This window comes from Mytilus californianus, unplaced genomic scaffold (assembly GCF_021869535.1).
Source record: "Mytilus californianus isolate M0D057914Y unplaced genomic scaffold, xbMytCali1.0.p SCAF_8, whole genome shotgun sequence".
Taxonomy (NCBI): Eukaryota; Metazoa; Mollusca; class Bivalvia; order Mytilida; family Mytilidae; genus Mytilus; species Mytilus californianus.
In genome coordinates, this window is record NW_026262734.1 from 83853253 (window position 1) to 83866501 (window position 13249).

At 33.4% G+C, this 13249-nt stretch overlaps 1 protein-coding gene across 1 annotated transcript; it reads left to right on the plus strand.

Moving 5' to 3' along the window:
* Positions 1–1963: 1963 nt before the first annotated feature.
* On the plus strand, positions 1964–5036 carry LOC127711585 (uncharacterized). Its single transcript, XM_052217677.1, has 2 exons — positions 1964–2374; positions 3835–5036. Exons 1-2 carry the CDS (start codon positions 2290–2292, stop codon positions 4347–4349), a joined length of 600 nt encoding a protein of 199 aa, XP_052073637.1. The 5' UTR covers positions 1964–2289; the 3' UTR covers positions 4350–5036.
* The last annotated feature ends 8213 nt before the right edge of the window (positions 5037–13249 follow it).

Below are 13249 nucleotides of genomic sequence, written 5' to 3' on the forward strand. Positions count from 1 at the left end.
ATTTTGATATTAAGTATGGGTTATAAGTTTAGTTGTTACATTCCTCAAGTAGACAGTATTCAGTGGCCGATCGAAATGTGGGGGTAGAGGTCGTTCGCCCCTCCCCCGTTTGATCGACAGAAAAAACCTAAATTTTTTCACGATTTTTATGAAATTTTATTATGAAATCGTCCAAAAAAATTGTATAATCTTTTTTATGGAATTGCGTCCCCCTCTCTAAAACCCTTGATGCCCCTGGTATTAATTTGAGAATACTATTTTTCAGTGCATAACATGTTGTGTTCAATAATGATAATAGGAATTATGTGATAGTCACTTATCATTCCAACATATTGTGCGTTGGACATCAGATTTTGAGGGCCATTTGAAAGGATCAAATAATAAATCATGTCTTAAAGAAACAGTGTACATTAAAGTGCTAATCCAGGCAGTGGATGATACTTTGAGAATAACATCGTTTGCATTTATATGTTAATGCGTGTCCAATGGCGGTATAAGGAAACCATTTATTCTATTTATAGCAATTCATATTTAGAAAAAAAATCAATATGTAGAATGCCTATTGAATTTAGATCAGTAATCATGTCAATTAATTAAAGGTGGGGTTAGGTTGCTAAGCATATCTACACGTAATAGTTCATTCATCAATTTAACGTCGGGTTTCAAGATGAAACACCCCTGGTTTTTATGAGGTTCGTGTTGCTCAGTCTTTTGTTTTCTATGTTGTGTTTTGTATACTGTTGTTTGTCTTTTGCTATTTTTTTCTTTTTTGCTATGGTGTTTTCAATTTATTTCCGACTTATGAGTTTGAATGTCATATTTTGTCGAGCCTGCGACTTCTGTCGCAGAAAGTCGACATAGGGATAGTGATCCGGCGGCGGCGGCCACGGCGGCGTTTAACAAACTTCTTAAAAGCTTAATATTTCAGAAGGTAGAATACCTGGATCCTTCATACTTTGTATATAGAAGCCTTATAATATGAAGTTTCCGTCTGTCATATGTCCATTGTCCTTGAGCTCATTTTCATGGTTCAGTGACTCCTTGAAAAAAAAGTTCAGATTTTTGTCTCGCCTGAGACGAAAGTCACAGAATGCGAGACATAGGTATTACTATCCGGCGGCGGTGGCGTAAACTATTTGTTTAAAGCTTTATATTTTAGAAGGTAGAAGACAGACCTGGCTGCTTCATACCTTGTATACAGATACCTTATGTTACGAAGTTTCCATCTGTCATATGTCCAATGTCCTTAATCTCATTTTCATGGGTCAGCGACTGCATGAAAAAAAGTTTGAGTTTTTTTGTCATGCGAATTCCTCACTTATTATGAGTAATAGGATAACCATATTTAGTATATGTGTTCCATGTAACGTCTACATGTCCGTCAGACAGGGTTCACCTGACCTCGACCTCATTTCATGGATCAGTGATCAAGGTTAAAGTTACGTGATTAGGTCTGTTTCTCAAATACTATAAGCAGTAGTTCAACTATATGTGGTGTACGGACTGACTGTACATGGGAACATGTCAGTCTGGCACGTCTCATCTGACCTTGACCTCATTTTCATGGTTCTTTGGTTAATGTTAAGTTTTTAAAGGCAGTGCTTTAATGCCTTTCTAGTTGCCGTGTTAATATTTCTTTCCGCGATATCCAACTTATCTACGTGGGGGGTCATTTAGCTCCAAGTAGATCCGGAAAATGTTGATTCTCTCCTCTTCTTATTGTGGTATAAAATGTTTTTTGTCTCATTTCATTTACATTGGGAAATAGAGAAACGATCATTGTGTTTTGTTAGTTTTAAAAACTTTTGATATATTTGTATTTTACATTATAAGCAGTCAACCGATTGACAAACTAGAATGATTTGAATTCCGTGTGGAAAGAGGTCGGGTTAATTTCGAGTGTTATCTGCAATCTAGATGTTTATAAATCATTTCAGTCGTTGATAAAATAATTAAAGGTCGACTGAACATGAATTATATTATACAATTTAAAGCGCATTTCTGTTTATGCACGCGAACCCGTCTAACGTTATTGTTATTTCGCAGTTATATAAAGTAGCAAATTATCGTTCCTGAATAGGTGGCGCCGTGGTAGCCGATCCTGTACTTCAACTTCCGGTTTCTGCACTGTGCAACTATTACATTTGCATTTTTAATTAACGATGCCAAGTACTTGTTGTTGTGTACCTGGATGTCATTTAAGAGGAGGACATGCATTTCCAAATGACTTAAAAAGAAGGAAAAGTTGGATCAACGCCATGGCCCATACGCAGATTGGACGAGAACACGATGAAATCGTGGAGTCCATCTCAATCAGCTGTTGTTTGCAAGGCACATTTTACTGAAAAAGACTACGTGCAGGAAACTATTCATGGTAAAACTCTATTTTCTTTTTAAAATATATAGTTATATATGTAATCGCCATGCGAATAAATCAGTTTACAACCGCAATTATCGTTTTAGAATAAAAGGGGGTGGTTAATTCAAGACGTCATAATTTTTTGGATTACGATTCAATGTGATCTGTTTGAGATTTTTTGGTGCTTGCTACAATTATAATGATTTCTTACAAGAGGTATATCATACTGAGAATTATTTTAGCAGTAATTATGCTTATGTAGTAATGACAGGAATGCATAAGCTATGCCTCATAGACTTTCTTGAAAAATATCAATGACAATGTTAACAGGAACAAAACAATGACATGCTCTCATCTATATTATAGTTATTTAGGTACAAACAATGTATGTTTGTTGCATACGTCTCTCATTGTTTGTCCTTTGGATTTACATAACATACATTTTGATGTACATTGAATCAGGCTAACATAGTTTTATCCAGATTGTAATGAATAAATCTAGATAATATTTTGCCAGGTTACGAGTACAAAGGAATTATAGTTATCTCGTACCATTGTAACTCGTACCAATGTCAACTCGTACCACTAAACAAAAACTCGTTCCAATGCAAACTCGTACCACTGCTAACTCGTACCACGGTAAATTCATACCATTGTAAACTCGTACCAACTTATTTAAATGCATTCAAATGGTGTTTAATGATGAATATATACTTTAATTTCACTCTTTTTAAAACTTTTACTGACAACTATTTGATTTAATTTTTAATCATTCCAAATCAGTAACATTGAATAGATTTGGGTATTTTTCTATTGTTTCTAAAAGGAATTTTATTTAATGAAATAATTTATTGATTGTGTTTTAAAGGTTGAAAATTGTTTATGACCAACAGTTAGAAAGTATGAAATTTATTTTTATACAATATTCAGCACATTTCAGCAGAATATGACCATGCTTATATGATTATACAAGTTGATTAGTTAAAGATAAAAAAAAACAAGTTGATTAGTTAATAATCAACCAATAATCACACAATCAAAGGAATTTAATATATTTATTAGCATGGTAATTAAGAAATTACATTTGTATTTTTGTCTAAGTTTTCATTAAAATCTGGTATAAATTTCAAAGATATTTTAATTTTTTGTATAAAGCTTAAAAAAAAAATTAATCATAAAACATTCGTATTTTTGTCTAAGTTTTCATTAAAATCTAGTATAAAATTCAAGTAATTCAACTTTTTTTATTTAGTTTACCAAAAAAAAAATCATAAAACTTTCGTATTTTTGAATATATTTTTAATGGTACGAGTTTGCAGTGGTACGACTTCCCAGTGGTACGAGTTTACGTTGGTACGAGTTTACGTGGTACGAGTTTACAATGGTACGAGTTAACTTGCTTCTGTACAAAGTATGCATTGCTAATGGAAGTTCATTTAATTATCAAAAAACTAATGTTTTATAACCTTTTTCAGGGCACAAACCCACCATACAGAGACTTAAGTCTACTGCCAATCCCAGCCTATTTTCCTGGACCAAGCAAGAGACTGAATCGTCCGCAAAAAGAAAAATCAGGGCAGTTTCCTGTGAAAACAAAAGAACTAAACTTGATGAATATTGTAGTAGAAATCTAGAGGAAAGTTTTGATTGTAAAGTTGGTTTTCCTGAAGAAGTAATTCATACTGCAGACAGGATTTATGACTGTCCACCACCAACTGCCGAGCTAATGTTGAGCTTCACAGATGGAATTACGCAAACACCATCAATGCCTATATTTTCAGCAGAGAATTTTGAAATGAAGACACGTGACACAGCCATGCATTTTTATACCGGTTTAGAGTTGTATACTAAATTTTTATTTGTTTTGACCACACTTGGTCCAACAGCACATTGTTTGAGATACATATATTTTCAAATTGATAGGGTGTCATTTGAAAATCAGTTTTTTTATGACTTTGATGAAATTGATGCATTATACAACCAACTTTGAACTGTCTAGATTCTAGATTGAAACTAGTGTTAAGAATATTGTGTAAACATGGATTGTTTTTATGTCTAAACAGTGGCGTGAGGCTAACACTTGGCTATTTAGTGGTTTAGTCAGGTATTTTTCGCCATCCAACTTAGAATTAAAGTTTCCTACAACTTGGATTATTATTGACAGCACAGAATATCCCGTGATAAAACCTAGAGCTCAGGCAACCTTTTCATCATATAAAAACAGAAACACTGAAAATACTTGTATGTTCGACACCTGGTGGTTTAGTCAACTATGTCTCTAATGCATATGTTGGTTGTACCAGTGACTGTGAAATAGTTGAAAGATGTAGAATAGTTCAATTATGTGATCCAGGTGACAGTGTGATGGCAGACAAAGGTTTAAATGTGCAAGATTTGTTTGCTCACTTTTTTCAAAAAAAGAAACAGAATTAGTTCCAAAACTCTTATACGGGATAGAAAAGTCTCCAATTAACACGTGCACATAGAGCTAATTATTGGACTTGGCAAAACATACAAAATTCTAATAAATCCTATGAATGGAACTGAAACAAAACTTTCATCTGAAATAACATTTAGTTGTTTTATGTTGTGTAATTTTAGAACTTGTATTGTGCCAAAGGATGCATAAATAAAAGTGACGCAATGAAGTTTGTTCTGATATATATATATAAATATTATTTACAATTACATGCACATGTAAATTGTAATGCATATAAAATAAGGAGATGTGGTATGATATTCAGTGAGTTTATCGAACCAAAGTGCATAAGAAATGGGTTAAGCAGTTACAGGTGTTACTGTCACCATACAATCTCCAACAATTAGAAAAACTTGTACCGTGTAAAAAATTTCAGAGATCTTACAACTAAGTTTTGTTGTCTCACCTTGACTTTGGTGAATTGTTTATATCTGTTGATGTAAATATAAAAAAGAAGATGTGGTATGATTGCCAATGAGACAACTCTCCACAAGAGACCAAATGACACAGAAATTAACAGCTATAGGTCACAGTACGGCCTTCAACAATGAGCAAAGCACATACCGCACAGTGAGCTATAAAAGGCCCCGAAATGACAATGTAAAACAATTCAAACAAGAAAACTAACGGCCTAATTTATGTACAAAAAATGAACGAATAACAAATATGCAACACATAAACAAATGACAACCACTGAATTACAGGCTCCTGACTTGGGACAGGCACATACATGTACATACAGAATGTGGCGGGGTTAAACATGTTCGCAGGATCCCAACCCACCCCCTAACCTGGGACAGTGGTGTAACAGTACAATATAAGAGCGAACTATAAAAATCAGTTGAAAGAGGCTTAACTCATCAGATGGATAAATACAAATACAAGTGGACGTGGCCGGGTAGTTGTACTTCCAAACAACAAAAAGACACTAAGTACAGATCTGAGAGTACTCGCATTTACTGACAGCTAGTTCAAAGCCACAAACAACTGATAAAAAAATCTTGCATCTAAGACTAAATTATCAATCCGTAAGCTCCCTTTAGAATTTTATAAATTTTAGATTTTACATTTCTGAGTTATGGGGTTTTATTCATTAAAAAGGGGGGGATTTTCCAGTTTTTGGACAACAACTCAAAAATGCTTTAAGCAGTTCGCATGAAACTTTGGTGAATTATTTATAGCTATTGATGTAATCTCCCTATTGATTTTCATAAATTTCAAATATGACATTGAGAAGAAATTGAACTTTATTTGTTTATAGTCTGGCAACAGATTTATTAAGTATTGCGCAACAGCACAGTGTATTGCACAACAGCAAGAAATCTTTAATTGAATATAAATTCAATTCATATAACCGATTTCAAGTTCTTTGACTACATTTATTCAGAAACTATAATTTGTCAAATATTTAATTACAATCCAAATTCAGACCTGTATCAAGCTTGAATATTGTGTCCATTTTTGCCCCAACTGTTCAGGGTTGGACCTCTGTGGGTGTATCCAGCTGCGCTCAGCGAATCAGTTTATTTCTTAATTAAGAACTCCTTTTTGTTGAGCCTGCGACTTTTGTCACAGAAAGCTCGACATAGGGATAGTGATCCGGCGGCGGCGTTAGCTAACTTCTTAAAAGCTTTATATTTTAGAAGGTGGAAGGTCTGGATGCTTCATACTTTGTATATGGATGCCTCATGTTACGAAGTTTCCGTCAGTCACATGTCCAATGTCCTTGACCTCATTTTCATGGTTCAGTGACTACTTGAAAAAAAAATTAAGATTTTTTGTAATGTTGAATTCTCTCTTATTATAAGTAATAGGATAACTGTATTTGGTATGTGCATACCTTGCAAGGTCCTCATGCCCGTCAGACAGTTTTCACTTGACCTCGACCTCATTTCATGGATCAGTGAACAAGGTTAAGTTTTGGTGGTCAAGTCCATATCTCAGATACTATAAGCAATAGGTCTAGTATATTCGGTGTATGGAAGGACTGTAAGGTGTACATGTCCAACTGGCAGGTGTCATCTGATCTTGACCTCATTTTCATGGTTCAGTGGTTATAGTTAAGTTTTTGTGTTTTGGTCTGTTTTTCTTATACTGTATGCAATAGGTCTACTATATTTGGTGTATGGAATGATTGTAAGGTGTACATGTCTAGCTGGCAGGTGTCATCTGACCTTGACCTCATTTTCACGGTTCAGTGGTCAAAGTTAAGTTTTTGAGTTTTGTCTTTTTTTCTAATACTACATGTATATGCAATAGTTCAACTATATTTGGTGTATGGAAATATTTTATGATCTATATGTCAGTCACGCAGGTTTTTTTTTTACCTTGACCTCATTTTCAAGGTTCATTGCTCAGTTTTAAGTTTTTGTGTTTTGGTCTGTTTTTCTTAAACTATAAGCAATAGGTCAACTATATTTGTTGTATGGAAGAATTGTTAGCTGTACATGCCTGCCTAGCATGGTTCATCTGACCTTGACCTCATTTTCTTGGTTCATTGGTCAATGTTTAGTTTACTTGGTTAATGTTAAGTTTATGTGACTGTTGTAATAAAGCTTTATATTTAGGACTATCAACATAATATCAATGATTAGTAAAGAAGGCGAGACATTTCAGCGTGTGCACTCTTGTTTCATTCATAAATTACTTTATACTTGGAAATATAATTTTGCTTGGAGTTATAGTTTCTAAAAAAAGTGTTGTCATTGAAAGAGTTGACATGTTGCAATGTACATTTATTCTACATAGTTCTATGGTACCAAATCAAAAGTTTATATTAAAGAAAGAAGTCAAAGGTTTCCCATCATAGTTTAGTTACATACATTTTTTTTGTACCTGAGGTCGTTGAATATAGATCATTATATAAATAAGGAGATGTGTTATGATTGCCAATGAAACAACTATCATCCATACATTGTACTTACCAGTAACAAACCACATTTGCAAAGTTGAATAAAATACAGTTGATAACATTTACTTATTACTTAAAAGAAAATGCCAAACTATTTTAAACAGTATTTGACTATAAACATAGATAAAAAAGGTACAAACTGGACATAATGCACTAGTTCATAAACAAGTGAGAACAATCGCCTTCATATAGTGCTCAGAATATGACATTCATAAAACTTGTTCAATATCATTAGAGAACTCTAAATCTTAAATACTGAAAGCCACCGCTGATAAGTACAATGTACTATGCAAGATAATGATATAACTGGACTAAAAATACACACAACCTGTAATTAACTGCCTTTACAGCGCTTTCGCGCTTTGATTGTGTTTTGGACTGTTTTTCAAGTACTATAAGTAACAGGTCAACTAGATTTGGTGTATGGAATGATTGTAAGGTGTACATATCTGTCTGGCAGGTATCATCTGACCTTGACCTCATCATAGTTCATTGGTCAATGTTAAGTTTTTGTGTTTTAGTCTGTTTTTTAAGTACTATATTTGGTGAATGGAATGGTTGTAAAGTGTATATGTCTGTCTGGCAGGTATCATCTGACCTTGGTTCATTGGTCAATGTTAAGTTGTTTTTTTTTGGGATCTGTTTTTTAATTATCATAAGCAATAGGTCAATTATTTTTGGGGTATTAAAAAATTGTAAGGTGTATATGTCTGTTTGACCGCATTTATCTGACCTGAGTTTCTGTGATGTATTTTGGTTAAACCTTTATCTTAAGACTTTCAACATAAAATCAATGGTCAGTAAAGCAGGCGAGATATTTCAGCGTGTGCAATCTTGATATTATTCTAAGTTTCTCTCTTATTATGAGTAAAAGGATAACTATATTTGGTATGTGCGTACCTTGTAAGGTCCTCATGTCCGTCAGACAGTTTTCACTTGACCTCGACCTTATTTCATGGATCAGTGAACAAGGTTAAGTTTTCGCGGTCAAGTCCATATCTCAAATACTGTATGCATAAGGTCAACTATATTTGGTGTATGATATGATTGTATGGTGTACATGTCCAACTGGAAGGTGTCATCTGACCTTGACCTCATTTTCATAGTCCAGTGGTTAAAGTTAGATTTTTGTATCAATTTTTCTTATACTGTATGCAATAGATCAACATTATTTGGTGTATGAAAATATTTTACCATGAACATGTCAGTCCGTCCGGCATGTTTTATTTGACCTTGACCTCATTTTACAGTTCATTTCTTAATATTAAGTTTTTGTTTTTGGTCTGTTTTTCTAAAACTATAAGCACTAGGTCAAATTTATTTGGTTTATGGACTGATTGTAATGTGTATATGTCTGTCTGGCAATTATCTTCTGACCTTGACCTACATTGTAATTTTCATGGTTCATTGGTCAAACTTAAGTTTTCCTGGTTAAGTTTGTTTCCAAGATACTAAATGCAATAGATAAACTATATTAAAAGCATGTAATGATTGTAAGTCGTACATGTCTGTCTGGCAGGATTCGTCTGTCCTTGGCCTCATTTTCCTGGTTCGTTGATCAATGTCAAATTTTCCTGGTTAAGTTTATTTCTTAGATGTCCAAAAGGTCAACTATATTTAAAGCATATTTGGTGTAAAGAATGATTGTAAAGTGTACATGTATTTCCAGTTTGGTTTATCTGACCTTGACCTCATTTCCTTGGATCATGTTAAGTTAATGTGATAGTTGTAGTAAAGCTTTATATTTAGGACTATCAACATAATATCAATGGTTAGTAAAGAAGGCGAGACATTTCAGCGTGTGCATTCTTGTTATCTTTTTTTTTTTTTTTTTTTTGCTATGGTGATTTCAGTTTATTTCCGACTTATGAGTTTGAATGTCATATTTTGTCGAGCCTGCGACTTCTGTCGCAGAAAGTCGACATAGGGATAGTGATCCGGCGGCGGCGGCCACGGCGGCGTTTAACAAACTTCTTAAAAGCTTAATATTTCAGAAGGTAGAATCCCTGGATCCTTCATACTTTGTATATAGAAGCCTTATAATATGAAGTTTCCGTCTGTCATATGTCCATTGTCCTTGAGCTCATTTTCATGGTTCAGTGACTCCTTGAAAAAAAAGTTCAGATTTTTGTCTCGCCTGTGACGAAAGTCACAGAATGCGAGACATAGGTATTACTATCCGGCGGCGGTGGCGTAAACTATTTGTTTAAAGCTTTATATTTTAGAAGGTAGAAGACAGACCTGGCTGCTTCATACCTTGTATACAGATACCTTATGTTACGAAGTTTCCATCTGTCATATGTCCAATGTCCTTAATCTCATTTTCATGGGTCAGCGACTGCATGAAAAAAAGTTTGAGTTTTTTTGTCATGCGAATTTCTCACTTATTATGAGTAATAGGATAACCATATTTAGTATATGTGTTCCATGTAACGTCTACATGTCCGTCAGACAGGGTTCACCTGACCTCGACCTCATTTCATGGATCAGTGATCAAGGTTAAAGTTACGTGATTAGGTCTGTTTCTCAAATACTATAAGCAGTAGGTCAACTATATGTGGTGTACGGACTGACTGTACATGGGAACATGTCAGTCTGGCATGTTTCATCTGACCTTGACCTCATTTTCATGGTTCTTTGGTTAATGTTAAGTTTTTGTGTTTTGGACTGTTTTTCAAGTACTATAAGCAACAGGTCAACTAGATTTGGTGTATGGAATGATTGTAAGGTGTACATATCTGTCTGGCAGGTATCATCTGACCTTGACCTCATCATAGTTCATTGGTCAATGTTAAGTTTTTGTGTTTTAGTCTGTTTTTTAAGTACTATATTTGGTGAATGGAATGGTTGTAAGGTGTAAATGTCTGTCTGGCAGGTATCATCTGACCTTGGTTCATTGGTCAATGTTAAGTTTTTTTTTTTTTGGTCTGTTTTTTAATTATCATAAGCAATAGGTCAATTATTTTTGGGGTATTAAAAAATTGTAAGGTGTATATGTCTGTTTGACCGCATTTATCTGACCTGAGTTTCTGTGATGTTTTTAGTTAAACCTTTATCTTAAGACTTTCAACATAAAATCAATGGTCAGTAAAGCAGGCGAGATATTTCAGCGTGTGCAATCTTGATATTATTCTAAGTTTCTCTCTTATTATGAGTAAAAGGATAACTATATTTGGTATGTGCGTACCTTGCAAGGTCCTCATGTCCGTCAGACAGTTTTCACTTGACCTCGACCTTATTTCATGGATCAGTGAACAAGGTTAAGTTTTCGTGGTCAAGTCCATATCTCAAATACTGTATGCATAAGGTCAACTATATTTGGTGTATGATATGATTGTATGGTGTACATGTCCAACTGGAAGGTGTCATCTGACCTTGACCTCATTTTCATAGTCCAGTGGTTAAAGTTAGATTTTTGTATCAATTTTTCTTATACTGTATGCAATAGATCAACATTATTTGGTGTATGAAAATATTTTACGATGAACATGTCAGTCCGTCCGGCATGTTTTATTTGACCTTGACCTCATTTTATAGTTCATTTCTCAATATTAAGTTTTTGTTTTTGGTCTGTTTTTCTAAAACTATAAGCAATAGGTCAAATTTATTTGGTTTATGGACTGATTGTAATGTGTATATGTCTGTCTGGCAATTATCTTCTGACCTTGACCTACATTGTAATTTTCATGGTTCATTGGTCAAACTTAAGTTTTCCTGGTTAAGTTTGTTTCTAAGATACTAAATGCAATAGATAAACTATATTAAAAGCATGTAATGATTGTAAGTCGTACATGTCTGTCTGGCAGGATTCGTCTGACCTTGGCCTCATTTTCCTGGTTCGTTGATCAATGTCAAATTTTCCTGGTTAAGTTTATTTCTTAGATTTGCAAAAGGTCAACTATATTTAAAGCATATTTGGTGTATGGAATGATTGTAAAGTGTACATGTATTTCCAGTTTGGTTTATCTGACCTTGACCTCATTTCCTTGGATCATGTTAAGTTAATGTGATAGTTGTAGTAAAGCTTTATATTTAGGACAATCAACATAATATCAATGGTTAGTAAGGAAGGCGAGACATTTCAGCGTGTGCATTCTTGTTATCTTTAGCCTCTCTTTTTCTTTTATTTATGTTTTTAATTTGATGTATTTGTCAGAATTTTTCTTCATTGTGAACGAAAAACCAAAATTTCTAAGCCAAATTGAATGATGTATAACTGTTTAAATGTTTCAGGCTTTTAATGAACAAAATAGACGCGTAATCAACTCGGCGAGTTGTTATGAAATAATTGTTTTCAAACATATTCAAGACGACTGAATACTAATCATGTTGCAGGAAGAAATGTCTTTCAAGATACTATGTTTATCTCGACTTTCAATCCATAACATTTACGCTGCCTATTATGTTACATGCATATCAGTTGAGTTAAAATAATACAGTGAATTCCTGATTTTTCAGTGAAATAAATTATCAATATATTTGCATCAAACAATTTCTACCACTGATTAGATAATAAACTTGAAGGTTGAGAACATGTTAAACACAAATCATAGTTATTTGTCGAGGTTCATATACTTGTTCAAAAATACGATGTATTCGTCATCTCTGCTTAATTTATTACATGTATCCAGTGCCAAAACCAATAGAACTCTTATAAGAACAGTCGATAAAATCAATAATAAAACAATGCCGGTGACGATAATGATTAAAATTTATTTCTAAACAACAAAGATACATTTTAAAGTAAATATTTGTTAAACTGTGTTATTAGAAATATACATGCAAAAACATGTTTTACTTGCATTATATATTGGGATAATTGCATTAGAAGCTTCTAGAACTAACATTTAAAAATGATTTATGCTGCATATTAATAAAAAGAAATGGATACAAATGTGTGCATACACAATATAAAGCTTTTTCAAGTCAATAATTTTCGAAATGTTCCACTTAGTCCTTAGCATGATACTATTTGAAAAAAGAGTACCTATTTTCCACATCTAAGTTTTCGAGTTAGCCGGTCTGCTCTTGTCACTTCGTGACTATGACGATTTAAAAGTTGTGTATGCACAGGTTCAAAAATCAAAGATGAATAAAATAAGTATTTTTACAAAGTTGTGTATCCGTTTACTTAAACGATTTGTACTTCGTTTTTTACAATTTTAAAAATAGGACGTCTAGATTTCTTTACATGTTTTTGCTTTCTTCTCGATGTGTTTTTATTTAGTGTTAACACCAGGATAAGGTCCGTTTGAAGTTGCTATGTGACTTAATTTCAATAGTGTTAATCTTTGGTGATTCATTTGGTATTTTTTCACTGAACTTCTCTCATCCAGTTTCATACAAATACGGATAATTGGCCAATAGAATTTGATATTTGAGACACATTTTATAAAAGGACCTGAACAAATAGAGAAAGACACAGTTATTCAGTATGCGTGAATTAATATTATAAAAATTTAAATTAAAAAAACACATTCATCTATTATGGACTTTTGAC